This window comes from Microplitis mediator, chromosome 10 (genome assembly GCF_029852145.1).
Source record: "Microplitis mediator isolate UGA2020A chromosome 10, iyMicMedi2.1, whole genome shotgun sequence".
Taxonomy (NCBI): Eukaryota; Metazoa; Arthropoda; class Insecta; order Hymenoptera; family Braconidae; genus Microplitis; species Microplitis mediator.
This window is the reverse complement of record NC_079978.1, coordinates 20,290,703-20,306,029: the sequence shown is the minus strand read 5'-3', so window position 1 is coordinate 20,306,029 and position 15,327 is coordinate 20,290,703. Positions and strand designations below refer to the sequence as shown.

Sequence of the window (15,327 nt, the reverse complement as noted above, 5' to 3'; positions counted from 1 at the left end):
TTTTCTAGAATAATTATAGAAGTTACAAAATTTTACGTTACAAAATGAAGACGGAAAATTACTACAATTATTACTTATCTGATATGTTGGCATAAAAATTCGTTGAAGTGTTTTATTTTTCGAAATATTCTCCGTGCGCGGAAAAAACCGCAGCTCGAAATTGCTTGAGAAAATTGCAGTCACGAATAAAAACATACTTTTTAAATAAAAAATTTAATATCCAAACCAAAAATTACTATCATTACTGAAAAATTCCATTTGTTTTAAAAATAGATTAAAAAATTGAAAAAAAAAAATTGATAGATATGACGTTAAGTTATTTTGTAACTCATGCAATTTAAAAAGTTTTTGTTGTGTCATGTTAATAAACTACTTCAAAGTTTGAGAAGCAAATTGTTTACCAGATTCAAACATTAACTCAAAAAGTTTTACCGTTACTATATAAATTTGGTTGATCGGAAATCTTGTCCGATAAATTTTTAAGTATAACTGACCTAGATTATCAAGTCTTTTTTCAATCGCTTGTACTTAGCTATTGGCAATTGAATTTAATAAGCATATTAAGTTAAATTTGTGTGAAAGAATAATGACATTTGTTATCAATTCAAAAGCAAGATTAGTTTTAACCTCATAATGGTGCAGAGTTTATCGTTATTGTGATTTTACATTACTCAATCTTTTAAGCTGTGTACATAAATAAATAATGATTTTTATGACAGCATTTTGTTAATCGAAATAAGTAATTTGAAATTCGAACACTGCTCAGTTATTATCGATTCTTTCTTTTAAAATATCGTTATATGACTTCACGAATACTAAAAATTTCTAAGTAAGCATAATAAATATTTTAAAAAATTAATTTTAATTTGAAACTTAATCATATTCAATACTCAACTAATTGTCTATATTTTTACAGTTCATTAAAATAATTAATTTGTTCCATATATCATTTTTTGAAAATTGAATCAACTGTCGTAAAATGCATGACATAAATCAGAAATAATAAAACCTGAACATTTAAAAAAAACGCGCGCAACTGAAAATTTTTAAAATCGTAAATGGAACAAAATTATGGGAAATTTTTCCTTCTTATTATAAATTCAAACCATCTTTTGTTTTTCGTGAAAAAAATTTTTTTTTCTTATCAATTTACCAAAAAATTATTCCCAGTGTCAAATTACTTCAGATGTATTTTAAAGAGAAACTCGAAACTATTTACAATTTTTGAAATTTAATTAACTTCCAATTATTTTTTGATCCATTACTTAAAAAAAATATAGTTGCTTTTTTAAAAATATCTTCTTTGAAATTAAAATTAACTTCGATTTTTTACTTTCAAGTTAATAATAAAAAGTGATTAGCAAATAAAAAATTAACAATTTGAAGGGGGACCACTAGTGTGACCGCCTGAAAAAAAGATAATTTTTGGGAATTTTTTTAAAGAAAACTACTGCATGGAATGTTCTAATGTTTTAAGGATATATTTCTGGATATATAATGAATACAAGATAAAAATTTCGGACCAAAAAATTCAAAAATCAGCGAGTTATTCACAATCTCTCGTATAAAAAAATCCCCCCGCTGCAGTGACAGCGACCTTCACAATACCGGAAATCAAAAAAACTAAAAAGTTTATTAAACTTGAAAGTATTTCCTATACCATAACCTTCGGGTTAAAAAAAAAATTGAAATTTAACAAAATGGCGGAGTTTTTAAAAAAAATTTCAAATTTCGCGCAAAAATTTGATTATTTTTGGCCTGCCAAAATTACATTTTTGATTCGATCGAAAAACTGGAGGTTCGTGGTACGTAGAAACATTTATAAAAGAAGCTGCAAATCAAATCAAGTCGATCGGATGATTTGTCTTCGAGTTATAGATACAGAAATTTCGAAAAATGTATTTTCGAGAACCGATAAGCGGCAGCTCTTCACATGACGGTAACTCAAAAAAACTATTCAATATATGCAGTAGAAATTGTCGTATGTTATTTTCTAAGGTATATAATATCGGCATATGTAAAAAAAAAAATGATACTGAATTTAGCAGACGTCTAATAGTTTCTGAATTTATTCAAAAATGATTAATTATTAAAAATAAAAATATTTCAGAAAATTCCTCCTGTAGTTTTTTAAATTTTCTACAAGTGCATTTTTTTAGATTTTTTTTTTTTTGTCTCTTGAAAAAAAATTCAAAAATTTTTAATTGTCTGCTAACTTCAGGATCACTAAAAAAATATGACCCTGAAGTTAGCAGACAGTTAAAAATTTCGAATTTTCGTTCCAACGACTTAATTTAAAAAATAAAAATATACTCATGTAGAAAATTTAATAAACTATAGGTGCAATTTTTTCAAATATTTTGTTTTTTAATAATTTATTGTTTAAAAAAAAATCCAAAAATTATTGGATGTCGGCTAACTTCAATATCTTAAAAAAATGAATTGATTTTTCAAAATTTCATACTAGTGGTCCCCCTTATCGGTAGTCAAACTTTAAAAAATCTAGTGTCAGTCAAAAAATGTTAGCTTCTGTTTTATGATAAAAACTATCAAAATTTTTTTCTTCTTTGCATTCAATAATTTTTCTTTATGTAAAATTACTCGCAAGAAACTTTTTAGCGGTCCTCATTTTCCCGTAAAAAATGAAAATTTTTTTTCCGGCTGAAATTTTTTCTATTTCTTTGATTTTGAATATCATTAAAAAAAAAAGAAAATGCATTGAGTCCCCGAAATTTGAGTATTTCTCGGTACCCCGTTTTACCCCCACCCCTCTACATAAATTATTAATCAGTACAATTAATATCTTAATATCAATCAAATTTTATCTCTTCCATTAAAAAAAAAAATAAGAATTACGCAAATTCCATACTGATATATAAAACATGATATATATCTACGTCATAGATTTAATATGACCCTCTCCAGAACACGCACACTCATACCGTCAGATATATTATACATATATGCGCGCACGGATAAATTCCATGTGTGGAAATGATATTCTATATAAATATAACCTCTGCGATTAAACATGTGGGTATGCGTACTGCGTAGTCTAAGAAAACCGGTCTTGTCAACTCGATTCCTTTATTCGACTCCGTAACTCACGTGAAATATATACAAATTAAAATATAATAAATTTATACTCTTTGCTGCAACTTTTCTACTTTTGCCATAATTTTGTAATTTTCAAATCTTGCGCCAATAAATAAAATTCGATTCGTAGATTTTTCAACAGAGGAATCACAATGGACGCACGTGGTATTGTACTCTCTGGCACGAATTTAGCAAAGTGAGTAAAAATATCAATTAACTTTTTATAATTCACGATATATATGACAAAGTAAACATCTAGTCACTTATTTTTTCGATAATTAATAATTAATTATGTCATAAATTGATCATATTAATAAAAATTCTGCGTGACCTTGAACTTAAATTAGAAATTTATATAAATTTCATTGATTTTTCAGAGAAATCCGGGACTCATTAGCAAAAGATGTAATGAATATTAAGTCAAAACTACCGGAGTTTTCACCAGGACTGGCTATTGTTCAAGTCGGAGGGCGGGAAGATTCAAATGTCTACATTAGGATGAAAATAAAAGCCGCATCAGAAATAGGAATAAATGCAACTCATGTTAAGCTGCCGAATACTACGACTGAAATGGAACTGCTGAGCAAACTTCGTAAATTGAACAATGATCCACAAACTCACGGTATTATTGTGCAAATGCCGCTCGATAGTATCAATAAAATTAATTCAGACTTGATCACTGATGCAGTTATACCGGAAAAAGATGTCGATGGGTAATAAATATTTGTCCTGATATTTTAATTTTATCTACAGTAAAAAATATTGTACTCGCGACTGACGATTGAGTTTTCAACATAAATTTTGTGTTAATTTTTAAGTAACTTAGTAAATGTTTATCGCTTTAATTTTCGTAGTAGGCAACACTTACTGTGTTTTTTAACGCATTGACAATTTTTTTTACTGTGTATTATAATAATTGATAAATTAATTGCGAATCATTACTTATGATTTATATTTGTAGACTTAATACCATAAATGAAGGCAGAGTAGCTATTGGAAACATGTCTGGATTTTTACCATGTACTCCAAATGGTTGCATCGAGCTCATAAAAAAGTAAGTGCACTAAATATATTTTTAAAATAATATTTAAGTAGCATACACTAGTAGCATTGTCTTGTCCTACAACAAATTTCTTACGGAAGATTTAAACAAGACTGTAGAAAAAGTCTGCAGCAGTTCTTAATCAATATACGTAATATATAACAATGTTCGGTTAGAGTTGCTGCAGAATTGCTTAAGATATCGGGTTTCTTTATCTCCGAGTCACTTCGAGCTCAAACGCAGTCTCATTAGCAAACCTTGTGGTTCTCTAAAATTTAAAATGCTACAAGTTAATAATGTTATCACTCGATAAAACTATATTAAACATTAGACTGGGCCAAAAAAATTGACTATTTTTTTTTCTTAGCTATATCGAGAATATTATTCAGAATGACAAAAAAAAAATTTCATGAAAGTTTGAGCCCTTAATATTAATTTTAAGAGGTCTATCATCGCTATTTTTAGTTTTAATTCATAATTTAATGTTTTACGTCAGAACTGCTAAAACATTGAAGTAAAAAAAAATCATTTTTACTTATTTATATGTAAAATTAAATTCCCTACAAAAAAGGTCTGATTGAAAATTTTCGTCAGACAAGCCGTTTCCGATTAATTAAGCTTAATAAATTGATATATTTTTTCGATTCAACATTTTTACTTTTGAATTTTGTAACTGACGAATCAATAAATATCTAATAAAAACCATGACAGATTTTTAAAGGTAATTTAATGCCCTACAAAAAAGGTCTCTTGACATTTTTTGCTAAATTCACTCCTTCGAAAGTTATTAAAGGTTGAATTTGAGTCAAAACGATTTCAATAACGTGAATAACTTTCGAAGGAGTGAATTTAGCAAAAAATGTTAAGAGGCCTTTTTTGTAGAGCATTAAATTTCCTTCAAAAATCTGTTATGGTTTTTATTAGATATTTATTGATTCGTCAGTTACAAAATTCAAAAGTAAAAATGTTAAATCGAAAAAATATATCAATTTATTAAGCTTAATTAAACAGAAACGGCTTGTCTGACGAAAATTTTCAATCAGACCTTTTTTGTAGGGAATTTAATTTTACATAAAAATAAGTAAAAATGATTTTTTTTTACTTCAATGTTTTAGCAGTTCTGACGTAAAACATTAAATTATGAATTAAAACTAAAAATAGCGATGATAGACCTCTTAAAATTAATATTAAGGGCTCAAACTTTCATGAAATTTTTTATTTTGTCATTCTGAATAATATTCTCGATATAGCTATGAAAAAAAAAATAGTCAATTTTTTTGGCCCAGTCTATTAAACATTATGGGGGGAAATGGGTCTGAGATAAAAAAAAACAGGATATTTTAGTGAATTTTTTTTTCAGAGTACCTTCGTTATTAAAATTCTTGAAATTTGTGACACTATTGAGCATTATTTCAAGAATATTCTGCTAAATTTTCATAAAAAAATATGGAAAAATAAGCCAGTGGTAGTAAGGAGAGACGAGTCACCTTAAAAAAAAGTCTTCATTCCGTAGGCAGGATAACTCGTGACTGTCTCATCTGAAATCAAAAAACCAAAAAAATTTCTTCCCTTTGGGCTCTCCCCACTACCACTGGCTTATTTTTAAATATTTTTTTATGAAAATTTAGCAGAATATTCTTGGAATGATGCTTGATAGTCACTAATTTTGAGAATTTAAATAAAGAAAGTTTTCTGAGCTGACAGATCTTGAGCAAGTATGACTAGATATACTTGAGGTATCTTACCTCAGACTCGTCCAAGACTGATGATGCAGACTTGCTGAAGACTGAAGATACAGATTTACATAAGACTTCCTTAAGAATGCTACTAGGGTTCATATTTAAAATAATAAATTATAAATTGTCTTTTTTATTAAGGAGCGGAGTTCCCATTGCTGGAGCAAATGCTGTTGTTCTCGGTAGAAGTAAAATTGTCGGCACACCAGTAGCAGAATTATTAAAATGGAATCATGCTACCGTGACTGTTTGTCATTCAAAAACTAAAAATTTACCCCAAGTTGTGAGTCTCAATTTAAACGACTCCATATTTCTATAAAATAATTTCAAATTCTCATAACAAATATTATTTTTCGGTACTTAGGTATCTCAGGCTGATATTCTTGTCGTGGGTATTGGCCAACCGGAAATGGTAAAAGGTTCTTGGATAAAACCCGGAGCTGTTGTAATCGATTGTGGGATCAATTCAATTCCAGGTAAATTTAATACTTTAGAAAATTACGAACTGTGTAAATTTTGAACTGAACAAAAAACTTTTTCAGATGCGACTAAAAAATCTGGCCAACGACTTGTTGGAGATGTCGAGTACGAATCAGCAGCAAAAGTTGCCTCGTACATTACTCCAGTTCCAGGTGGTGTTGGTCCAATGACCGTTGCGATGTTGATGAAAAATACGGTCATTTCTGCAAAACGATCAGCAGAAAAACTTGTCAGTATTAAGTGGAACATTTGCCCACTGCCATTGAAGATCCAAAATCCAGTGCCAAGTGATATTGCGATTTCTAGAAGCCAAGAACCCAAACCAATCACCTTTTTAGCTGATGAAATAGGCATCACTCCTGATGAAATAAGTCCGTATGGTTCGAAAAAAGCAAAAATAAGTCTCAGTGTTTTGGACCGTCTGAGAAATCAGAGAGATGGAAAATTAATTGTCGTTGCTGGTATCACTCCTACGCCATTTGGTGAAGGCAAGAGTACAACAACACTTGGGTTGGTCCAAGCACTGACGGCTCATCGCAACAAAAATTCGATCGCGACTCTCAGACAACCCAGCATGGGTCCAACGTTTGGTGTCAAAGGCGGAGCTGCTGGTGGAGGCTACGCTCAAGTTATTCCGATGGAGGAATTCAATTTACATTTGACTGGAGACATTCATGCGGTATCGACTGCTCATAATCTTCTTGCTGCACAAATTGATGCTCGATATTTCCATGAATCCACGCAGTCGGACAAAGCTCTTTATAGTAGACTTGTACCGGCTGTCAAAGGAGTCAGATCATTTTCGAAAATTCAATTAAGAAGACTTGAGAAGCTCGGAATCAATAAAACGGATCCAAATTCATTAACTGATGAAGAAATATCGAAATTTTCTAGACTGGATATCGATCCCGAAAGAATTATTTGGCCTAGAGGTAACATTACTTATAAAACATCCAGAAAAAATTTCTTCTTGACTCAAGAAAATTTTAGTTTTCAATTTATAAAACAAAAATTTTTTAGGACAAGTAAAAATTTTCTTTGCGAGAGTAAAAATTTTTTGCATCAAGAAATCCTTTTTTTCTGTGTAGTAAAATTTTGTTTAGTGATTTATTTAATGATTTTTTTTTTCAGAGTTCCTGCTTTATTAAAATTCATAAAATTTGTGATATTATTGAGCATCATTCCAAAAATATTCAGCTAAATTTTCAAAAAAAAATATTGAAAAATAAGCCAGTGGTAGTGGGGAGAGACGAGTCACTTTAAAAAAAAGTTTCCATGCCGTAGGCAGGATAACTCATGACTGAAATTAAAAAACCAAAAAGATTTCTTTCGTATATAAGTTCATCTCGGATTTGAACGAAGGAATAAACAAAATATCAATTTTTGAATTTTTGGTAAAGGCACAATCAAAAAACTCTGAACTAAAGAAATTTTTTTGGTTTTTTGAGTTCAGATTAAGCAGTCATGAATTATCCTGCCTACGGTATGGACTTTTTTTTGAGGTGACGTCTCTCCCCACTACCACTGGCTTATTTTTCAATATTTTTTTATGAAAATTTAACAAAATATTCTTGGAATGATGCTCAGTAATGTCACTAATTTTAAGAATTTTAATAACGAAGGTCCTCTGAAAAAAAAAATCACTAAAATATCCTCTTTTTTTTGTATCAGACCCATTTCCCCCCTTAATCATAACAATATTTTTTTTTAGTTATGGATTTGAATGACAGATTTTTACGTCAAATTACTATTGGTAAAAGTCCAACAGAAAAAGGCATAACTAGAGAAACATCATTCCGAATATCTGTTGGATCAGAAATAATGGCGATTCTCGCACTAGCAACAGATGTTGAGGATATGAAAAAAAGACTCGGTAATATTGTTGTCGCATTTTCAAAAACTGGAGAACCACTAACTGCCGAAGATTTTGTAAGTCAACTTTAACTGTATCACAGTCGACTACCCGTTATAAGCCTGGTCTAGGAGACGTAGGGAAAACTTTTCTTGGAATTTCAGTCTCCCACTCCCGTGATCATAAATTTTCATTATTAATTTGGTAACAGGGCAGGCTTATGATGAGTATTCGTCTGTAATTTGTCAATAAATTAATAATTAAAGTAAAATTATGTAATAGGGAATGACTGGAGCAATGGCTATTCTTTTAAAAGATGCAATAGAACCAAATTTGATGCAAAGTTTGGAAGGCTCTCCAATTTTAGTTCACACAGGACCGTTTGCTAACATCGCACACGGGTGTTCTTCTATTATTGCTGATAAAGTAGCATTGAAACTCGTGGGCCCTGACGGTATCGTCGTAACTGAAGCTGGCTTTGGTTCAGACATCGGCATGGAAAAATTCTTCGACATAAAATGTCGCACTTCAAACCACATTCCCAGTGCTGTTGTCTTGGTAGCAACTGTCAGAGCTCTAAAAATGCATGGCGGCGGTCCGACTGTCACTCCCGGAGCGCCTCTGCAAAAAGAATACGTAGAAGAACATCTTGATCTAGTGGAAAAGGGTCTGCCGAATCTGTTCAAACACATAGAAAATGGAAACCAATTCGGTGTCCCGGTTGTCGTTGCAATAAACGTTCATTCTACAGACACTCAAGCTGAGCTACAGCTCGTCAAAGAGGCAGCTTTGAGAAACGGTGCCTGGCAAGCTGTCATTTGTACCCATTGGGCTAAAGGTGGTGAGGGCGCACTAGATCTAGCAGATGCTGTCATTCAGGCAGTTGGACAACCCAGTAAATTTAAATTCCTTTATGACTTGGACATGAGCATCGAAGAAAAAATAAAAACAATCGCCAGCAAGATGTATGGTGCTGGTGATGTCATTTTGGCTGATAAAGTCAAGGAAAAAATATCAAAATACAATGAATTGGGGTACAGTAAATATCCACTTTGTATGGCAAAAACTTCCAATTCGCTGACTGGTGATCCGACAATTAAAAATGCACCCAGAGGATTCCCGTTGGAAATTACTGATATTTTTGTATCCACTGGCGCAGGTTTTATTGTACCTATGGTTGGAGAGGTATATTATTTACACTACTATTTTTTTTTTTTTTTTATTGAAAGTAGAAGTGTGCGAATCCCTGATTAAAAACTACGATTCAATCCAATTGGAAAATTCTAATCGGGAATTTTAGTCCTAGTCCATTTTATTTAAGGCAGTAGTCTGGTAACTCGGATTGAAGAAATCGAAAATTTCTTTTAGTTAATTCAAAAGTACGATATATTGATAATATACTGTGAAAATTTCAAACTGTAATTCGAAATAGGAACGAGTTTTCAAGACCGCCTTCTAGTTGCGCGCCGAAAATTACTGAAACTTTACATGCGTTTATCCCCAAACGTTTTTACGCTTGACCCGGGTCCTAATTTTTTTTTTCTATTCAACCTATTGGTCTGAAACTTAAACTGGTTACTCCACACACTTGAAGTTCTCGGTACTAGGATTTATTTTTTTCGCCCCTCACTTTCCAATTTGCAACCTTTTCTATACGAAAAAAAGATGACTTTTTTTTCAAAGTCCGCCACTTTGTTATTTTTCAATAAAATTTCATGATTATAGTACCTGTGAGAATCTCATGTCTACACGAAAAAAAAGCAGTTGAAAAATTACTGTTTCGTATAGTAGTAAAGCGCTCCGAGTCTGAAACTGTAAAAATTACATTTTTTATCAGTAAATTTTACAGAAATAACAAATATTACAGTTTCAAACTCGATATTGTCGATTTAAACTGTTAAATTTGCTGCTTAAAATAGTATTAATTTTATTACTATAACAAATTTCTAAAATTACAGTTAAAGCTTTAATGTTTAAAGATTTTTGCCCCGAAAGCCTTTTTTACTGTAGAAACTGTAATTTTTCAACTGCTCTTTTTTCCGTGTATAGATTAAGTCTAATCAAGAATTATTAATTTCAAATGTCCTCAAGAGTCAATATCACCAGAGCCATCCACGCGCTTTTTTTTGAGGCGTCAACTTCAAGCGATAATAATAATAAATTATTTAATTTCCTAAAAAAAATGTTTTTTCGTTACCTTAAACCGTAAATAAAATTATACTAAAAATGCAAAACTTTTCGTTTGTTCCTTCTAAAAAAAAAGCATGAAAAACAGTGCGAGTTACCAGAGTACTACCTTAAAGTATTTTTTTTTTTTTTTTCAGATTATGATGATGCCGGGTCTGTCAACAAGGCCAGCAATTTATGATATGGATTGGAACAGTGAGACAGATGAAATCGAAGGTCTATTTTGAAAATAAACTCATGTTTCTACTGCCTAATTATTGTTAAAGTTTATATTTTTTCACACTTCTCAATGTTATATAAAACAGTTTATAATGAAAATATAATAATAAAAAAAAATGATAAATATTTTGAAATATGAAATAGTTTGCTTTATTACAATATCTACAATGAATTATTAACATAAATAAATAGTATATTGTGTAACAAGGCATGAAATGAAACGATTTCAGACCGGGGTGAAACCGACAATACCCGCAGTCTGAAATAGTGTTTTATTCTGAGTTGCACACTATATTTTTCATAATTACCTGCATTGGAACTTGAAGTTTCATTGTCAGCAGTCAGTTAATTGTAATTTACGTGAACAAAACTAACAGTTTGAAATGACTATCAAACAAATGACAAGTATCAGAGTTTAAATTGCAAATGCCTTCAGTCATCAAACAGAAACATTTCTTGTTTTTTTCCCAAAGGACGAAACAAATGTTTCCGTCCGCTGATTGAAGGCATTCGCAATTTAATGTCCCCGAAGATCGGAACGTTAGAAAAATCTACTGGATCACTAGATTTCCGAAGTGTTTCACCCATATGCTGGTACCTCAGCTGAAAATCTTAGGCCACCTGCAACCTAGGGAACTACTTAAGCAGTCGAATTCCAAAAATTTCTTTCATTTTCGTTGCGCGAAAAACGTTTCGATCTTCAGGTCCATGCAATTTACGCGTTTTCTAATATAAGCTCGCGAAATTAAACTGAAAATAGATTGCGACTGGATGTACAGACACTAAAACTTCAAGTTTCGATGTCAGCATCATAGAAAATTTATTTAATCTTCGCTATGGCTCGGAACTTAGCGGATCTTGATCGAGGATTTTCCTGAATTTCTTCTTCAGTAGGGATCAAAATATGTTTATGTAACATTCGCCACGGGGATTCAGTCATCGCCATGACCTCACCGTGAGAGAAAACTTTTCCGTAATTTTGAAATCTCAACGGCGAACTATTAGCAGCATTTTCAGTTATGTTCCCAGAAAGATGACGTTTTACAACAGTGTCTTCGAGTGAATGAAAAGATATCGTAATAAGACGTCCACTATTTTTCAAATATTTCTCAGCGACTAATATTCCATAGTTTATTTCATTCAATTCATTGTTAACGAAAATTCGTAGGGCTTGAAATACTTTTGTCGCAGAATGGGCATATCTTCCAAGTTTGTCGGTTCTAAAGTCGCTGTCGAGAACCGATTCTACAAGACGCGCAAGTTCCCAAGTTGTTTTCAAGTTCTTGAACATATATCGGGCTTCAATAATCGCTCGGGATATTTTCCTATACTGTTTTTCTTCCCCATAGTATTTAATTATACGAGACAAGTCTATTTCCGAGCATCTTTCTAAGACATCAGCAGCTGTCGGCTCATTCGGGCATCTAAATCCATCCATCCGCATGTCAAGGGGACCATTTTTTGACAAAGAAAACCCACGTTCGGCGACGTCGAATTGCATTGAAGAACAGCCGAAGTCAAACAGAAAACCGTCGATGCTATTCGGCAAAACTTTGTGCTGCTTTAGTAGTGACGGCAACTCGGAAAATCGTCCCAGTAAGGGTACGATTTGTCCGGGATATTTTTCCGCCATAGCCTGGGCATAATTATGGGCAACTGGATCTCTGTCTAATGCGAAAATTTTAATGTTCGGTGCAGACTCAATAATTCGAGTCGAATGACCGCCTGCGCCAAATGTCATATCAACGTACGTTTCACCAGCAGAAGGGTTCAAATATTTGATGACTTCGTTTGCCATGACCGGTGTGTGAGGTCGAGTAGCTGCTTCTTCTGATGGCTCGGGAGCCATTTGAGTGAAACATCTTACGCTATAAAAGTGCAATCTATTTGTCAGCAACTTTTTTATCTGTGTCGCCATTATTCGCAAACTTGTCTTTTACTTTTTGAAAAAGACTGCGGTTGTGTAACTCAAGCTGCTGCGAAAATTCGGAACTGAGTGCAAAATGACACTGACCCGAATTTAAAGAAGTTGCCGAGCTATTGAGCTTCCGAGGATATAAATTTGCGTAATGGTTTGATGATATTCTTTGGAGACTGACGTAGTAGCGGTCACACTGTTCTTTTTCAGCCTTAGTCTGTATTTTACCAGGAGCGAATCCTAGTTTTATTTGTTCTCTAATATAGTGTCCCAAATCTCTGTTGATAAAAATAACTATTAATTATAACGTAGTACTTTTTTTTTACCCTTCAATAGTCACCTTACATTAAAGATATGAAAGTGTACCCTGATTAAAAATATTCATTGAAAAGTATTGAAAAAGATGAGAATTGAATACTTTTGAATAAATTCATTTCCACAAGGTTTTCTTTTGGACATAAAATTAATACTTTTCAATTATATTAAATCTAAAAATTATATAAGAATTTCTAAATTTCCAAAGAATTGAAAAAGATTCGACCCTGATTAAACAACTGAATTCGACCGAATTAAAAATTTTAATTCTGTTATATTCTGTCGAATTCTGCAAAACAGAATTCAACTGAATTGAAAATTTGAATTTGAATTAAACAGAATAAAACCGATTTAAAAATTTCAAATTCAGTTTAATTCGGATTCAGAACCAGAAATTGGAGAATTATTTTCGAATTAATCAGAATTAAACCGAGTAGAATTATTTAAATTCGTTTTAATTCGGAGAAATTCTGGTTTTCCTGCCGAATTAGACAGAATTAATTTTCAAGTTAGGTACCGAATTAACAGAATTTATCTGGATTAAATAGAATTAAAAATTCAATTCTGTTTAATTCGATCAAATTCAGTTGTTTAACCAGGGAAATAAATTGATATTTTTAATCTTTCTGGATCCTCGTCAATAACAAAAAAGTTTCGGATTTTAGGGTTACGAGTAGCATTGAAAAAAATTCGAATAAATTGACAGTTTTCAATCTTTCTGAATCTTCCTCAATACCAAAATAGTTCCATATTTCCAATTATGACTTGAATTGAAATGAATTAAAATGAATTGACATTTTCCAATCTTTCTGAATCCTTTTCAATACCAAAATAGTTCCATATTTTGAATCGAGTGTAGGATTGAAAAGAATCGAAAGAAATTGAGAATTTTCAATTTTTCTGAATCTTTCTCAATACTAAAATAGTTCCATATTTCGAGTTATGACTTGAATTGAAATAAATTAACATTTTCGAATCTTTCTGAATCTTTTTCTAGAATGATGAAAGATTGAATTCTTTTCAATACTTTTGAATTCCATTATAAGAATTAGAAAGTATTCAAATGATCGAAATTTCAATTCCATTTGATATTTTTCAAAATCTCCGTATGGATTTAAAAGAATTCAAATAATTTTCAATACTTTTCAATGAGCATTTTTAATCAGGGTAGAGAATGTATTGTACCCAAGTGAGTACTGAAGGGTTAACTTTTATTGAAATATTGAATCAGTAAAAAAATGAAATTTTTAAAATAAACTTTTGATTAATATAAAAAATAATTACCTTCCACTTTTAGATTTATCTAGAGGCCAAGATTCCAGTAGTTTTATAAAATTTTTATAAGTGCCGGCCATAATATTTCATTTAACTGGTCAATAAAATGATAGGTTATGAGTTGCGATTTTTTTAAATTCACGACTAAGAATTACGAATATAAATTTATCATGTGAAGATAATATTGTTTATTGTTCAAATCTTGTATCAATAAAACAATACACTACACTAACAAGTATTAGAATAATTATTAATTTACTGCTTAATTATTGTTTGACTTTTAATAGTCAAGCTGACGGAAAGTTTGCGACAACTTATTGATGCTAAGTTTAAACAAATGGGTATTTCCATAAGTTGACGACAACTAGACGCTAATTTTGCAAAAAAGTTGACAATTTGGATGCATTGTCAGCAGCTATTAATTAGCACCCTTATTAATTATTCTTATCATTTGCGCGGTAAATTTAAATATTTGAAAAATAAATTATTAAAAATTGGAGAAAAATTCAAAATCGTCAAAATAAAATGGCGGCAAAATGTGATAGAAAAATATTCAAAAAATTTAAAAAAAAACACTTGAGTGTTTAAACAAACCTTGGCGGGGAAATAATATTCAGAAGGGTGTCCTCATACACTGGAGATTTAAATTTAAATTGCTCCAAGTGTATTGCAGCTAAAAAACGTCACTTAACTGCTATTTCCCCACTAGACGATGCCAGATGATTTTGCTCAGGAACTTGGAAATTGTCAGCATCAGCAATTCGTGACACTTTACACTGACACTGAACACTCACTTAATGACACCACAGACACTTTGCACAATTTAAATTTTACGAACACTGTACAATTTAACTAAACAATTACTATGAGCAATTAATTTTATGAATGATTCCGCGAATTAACTGCAATACTGTTTCAATTTAAACAAATGTAAAGAATGATCTGGACCTACTGAAATTTTCGATGATACTGACTGCTGCTATTGGACCGCCAGTTGATACAAAACAATCGATTTTGCAATTCATCGACCGCCCCTTTTAGCAAAAATTTGAACGCTGAATACAGCGACGCGCAGTAGCGCCATCTTGGCGCGAAATTTCAAAATTTTAATTTCGTTATTTTATTAAAATTTATTAGTGTCAATAATTATATTAATTAGAGTAAAAATTATACTCAAAATTTTTTATTTTTATCGATAATTTCAATT

At 31.3% G+C, this 15,327-nt stretch overlaps 3 protein-coding genes across 3 annotated transcripts; 1 reads left to right on the top strand and 2 right to left on the bottom strand.

The window, feature by feature from the left end:
* Positions 1-676: 676 nt before the first annotated feature.
* Positions 677-10,753, top strand: LOC130676464 (C-1-tetrahydrofolate synthase, cytoplasmic). Its single transcript, XM_057482691.1, has 10 exons — positions 677-829; positions 3,227-3,292; positions 3,474-3,809; positions 4,058-4,150; positions 6,016-6,157; positions 6,239-6,350; positions 6,417-7,286; positions 8,066-8,283; positions 8,489-9,391; positions 10,531-10,753. The coding sequence occupies exons 1-10, from the start codon at positions 801-803 to the stop codon at positions 10,618-10,620; spliced, it is 2,859 nt and encodes a 952-aa protein (XP_057338674.1). The 5' UTR covers positions 677-800; the 3' UTR covers positions 10,621-10,753.
* LOC130676465 (probable methyltransferase-like protein 15 homolog) lies at positions 10,739-12,530 on the bottom strand. The gene has a single exon (XM_057482692.1). It carries the CDS (start codon positions 12,528-12,530, stop codon positions 11,433-11,435), a length of 1,098 nt encoding a protein of 365 aa, XP_057338675.1. The 3' UTR covers positions 10,739-11,432.
* LOC130676466 (ubiquinol-cytochrome-c reductase complex assembly factor 2) lies at positions 12,496-14,436 on the bottom strand. Its single transcript, XM_057482693.1, has 2 exons — positions 14,130-14,436; positions 12,496-12,808 (listed from the first exon to the last, which is right to left on the bottom strand). The coding sequence occupies exons 1-2, from the start codon at positions 14,198-14,200 to the stop codon at positions 12,496-12,498; spliced, it is 384 nt and encodes a 127-aa protein (XP_057338676.1). The 5' UTR covers positions 14,201-14,436.
* Positions 14,437-15,327: the final 891 nt, after the last annotated feature.

Coding starts and splice junctions, on each gene's coding strand:
- LOC130676465 (XM_057482692.1), bottom strand. CDS start 12,530: ATGGCGACACAGATAAAAAAGTTGCTGACAAATAGATTGCACTTTTAT.
- LOC130676464 (XM_057482691.1), top strand. CDS start 801: ATGACTTCACGAATACTAAAAATTTCTAA. Junction 6,158..6,238: donor CTAAAAATTTACCCCAAGTT/GTGAGTCTCAAT, acceptor TTCGGTACTTAG/GTATCTCAGGCTGATATTCT. Junction 9,392..10,530: donor TTGTACCTATGGTTGGAGAG/GTATATTATTTA, acceptor TTTTTTTTTCAG/ATTATGATGATGCCGGGTCT.
- LOC130676466 (XM_057482693.1), bottom strand. CDS start 14,200: ATGGCCGGCACTTATAAAAATTTTATAAAACTACTGGAATCTTGGCCT. Junction 12,809..14,129: donor GATAAATCTAAAAGTGGAAG/GTAATTATTTTT, acceptor TTTTATCAACAG/AGATTTGGGACACTATATTA.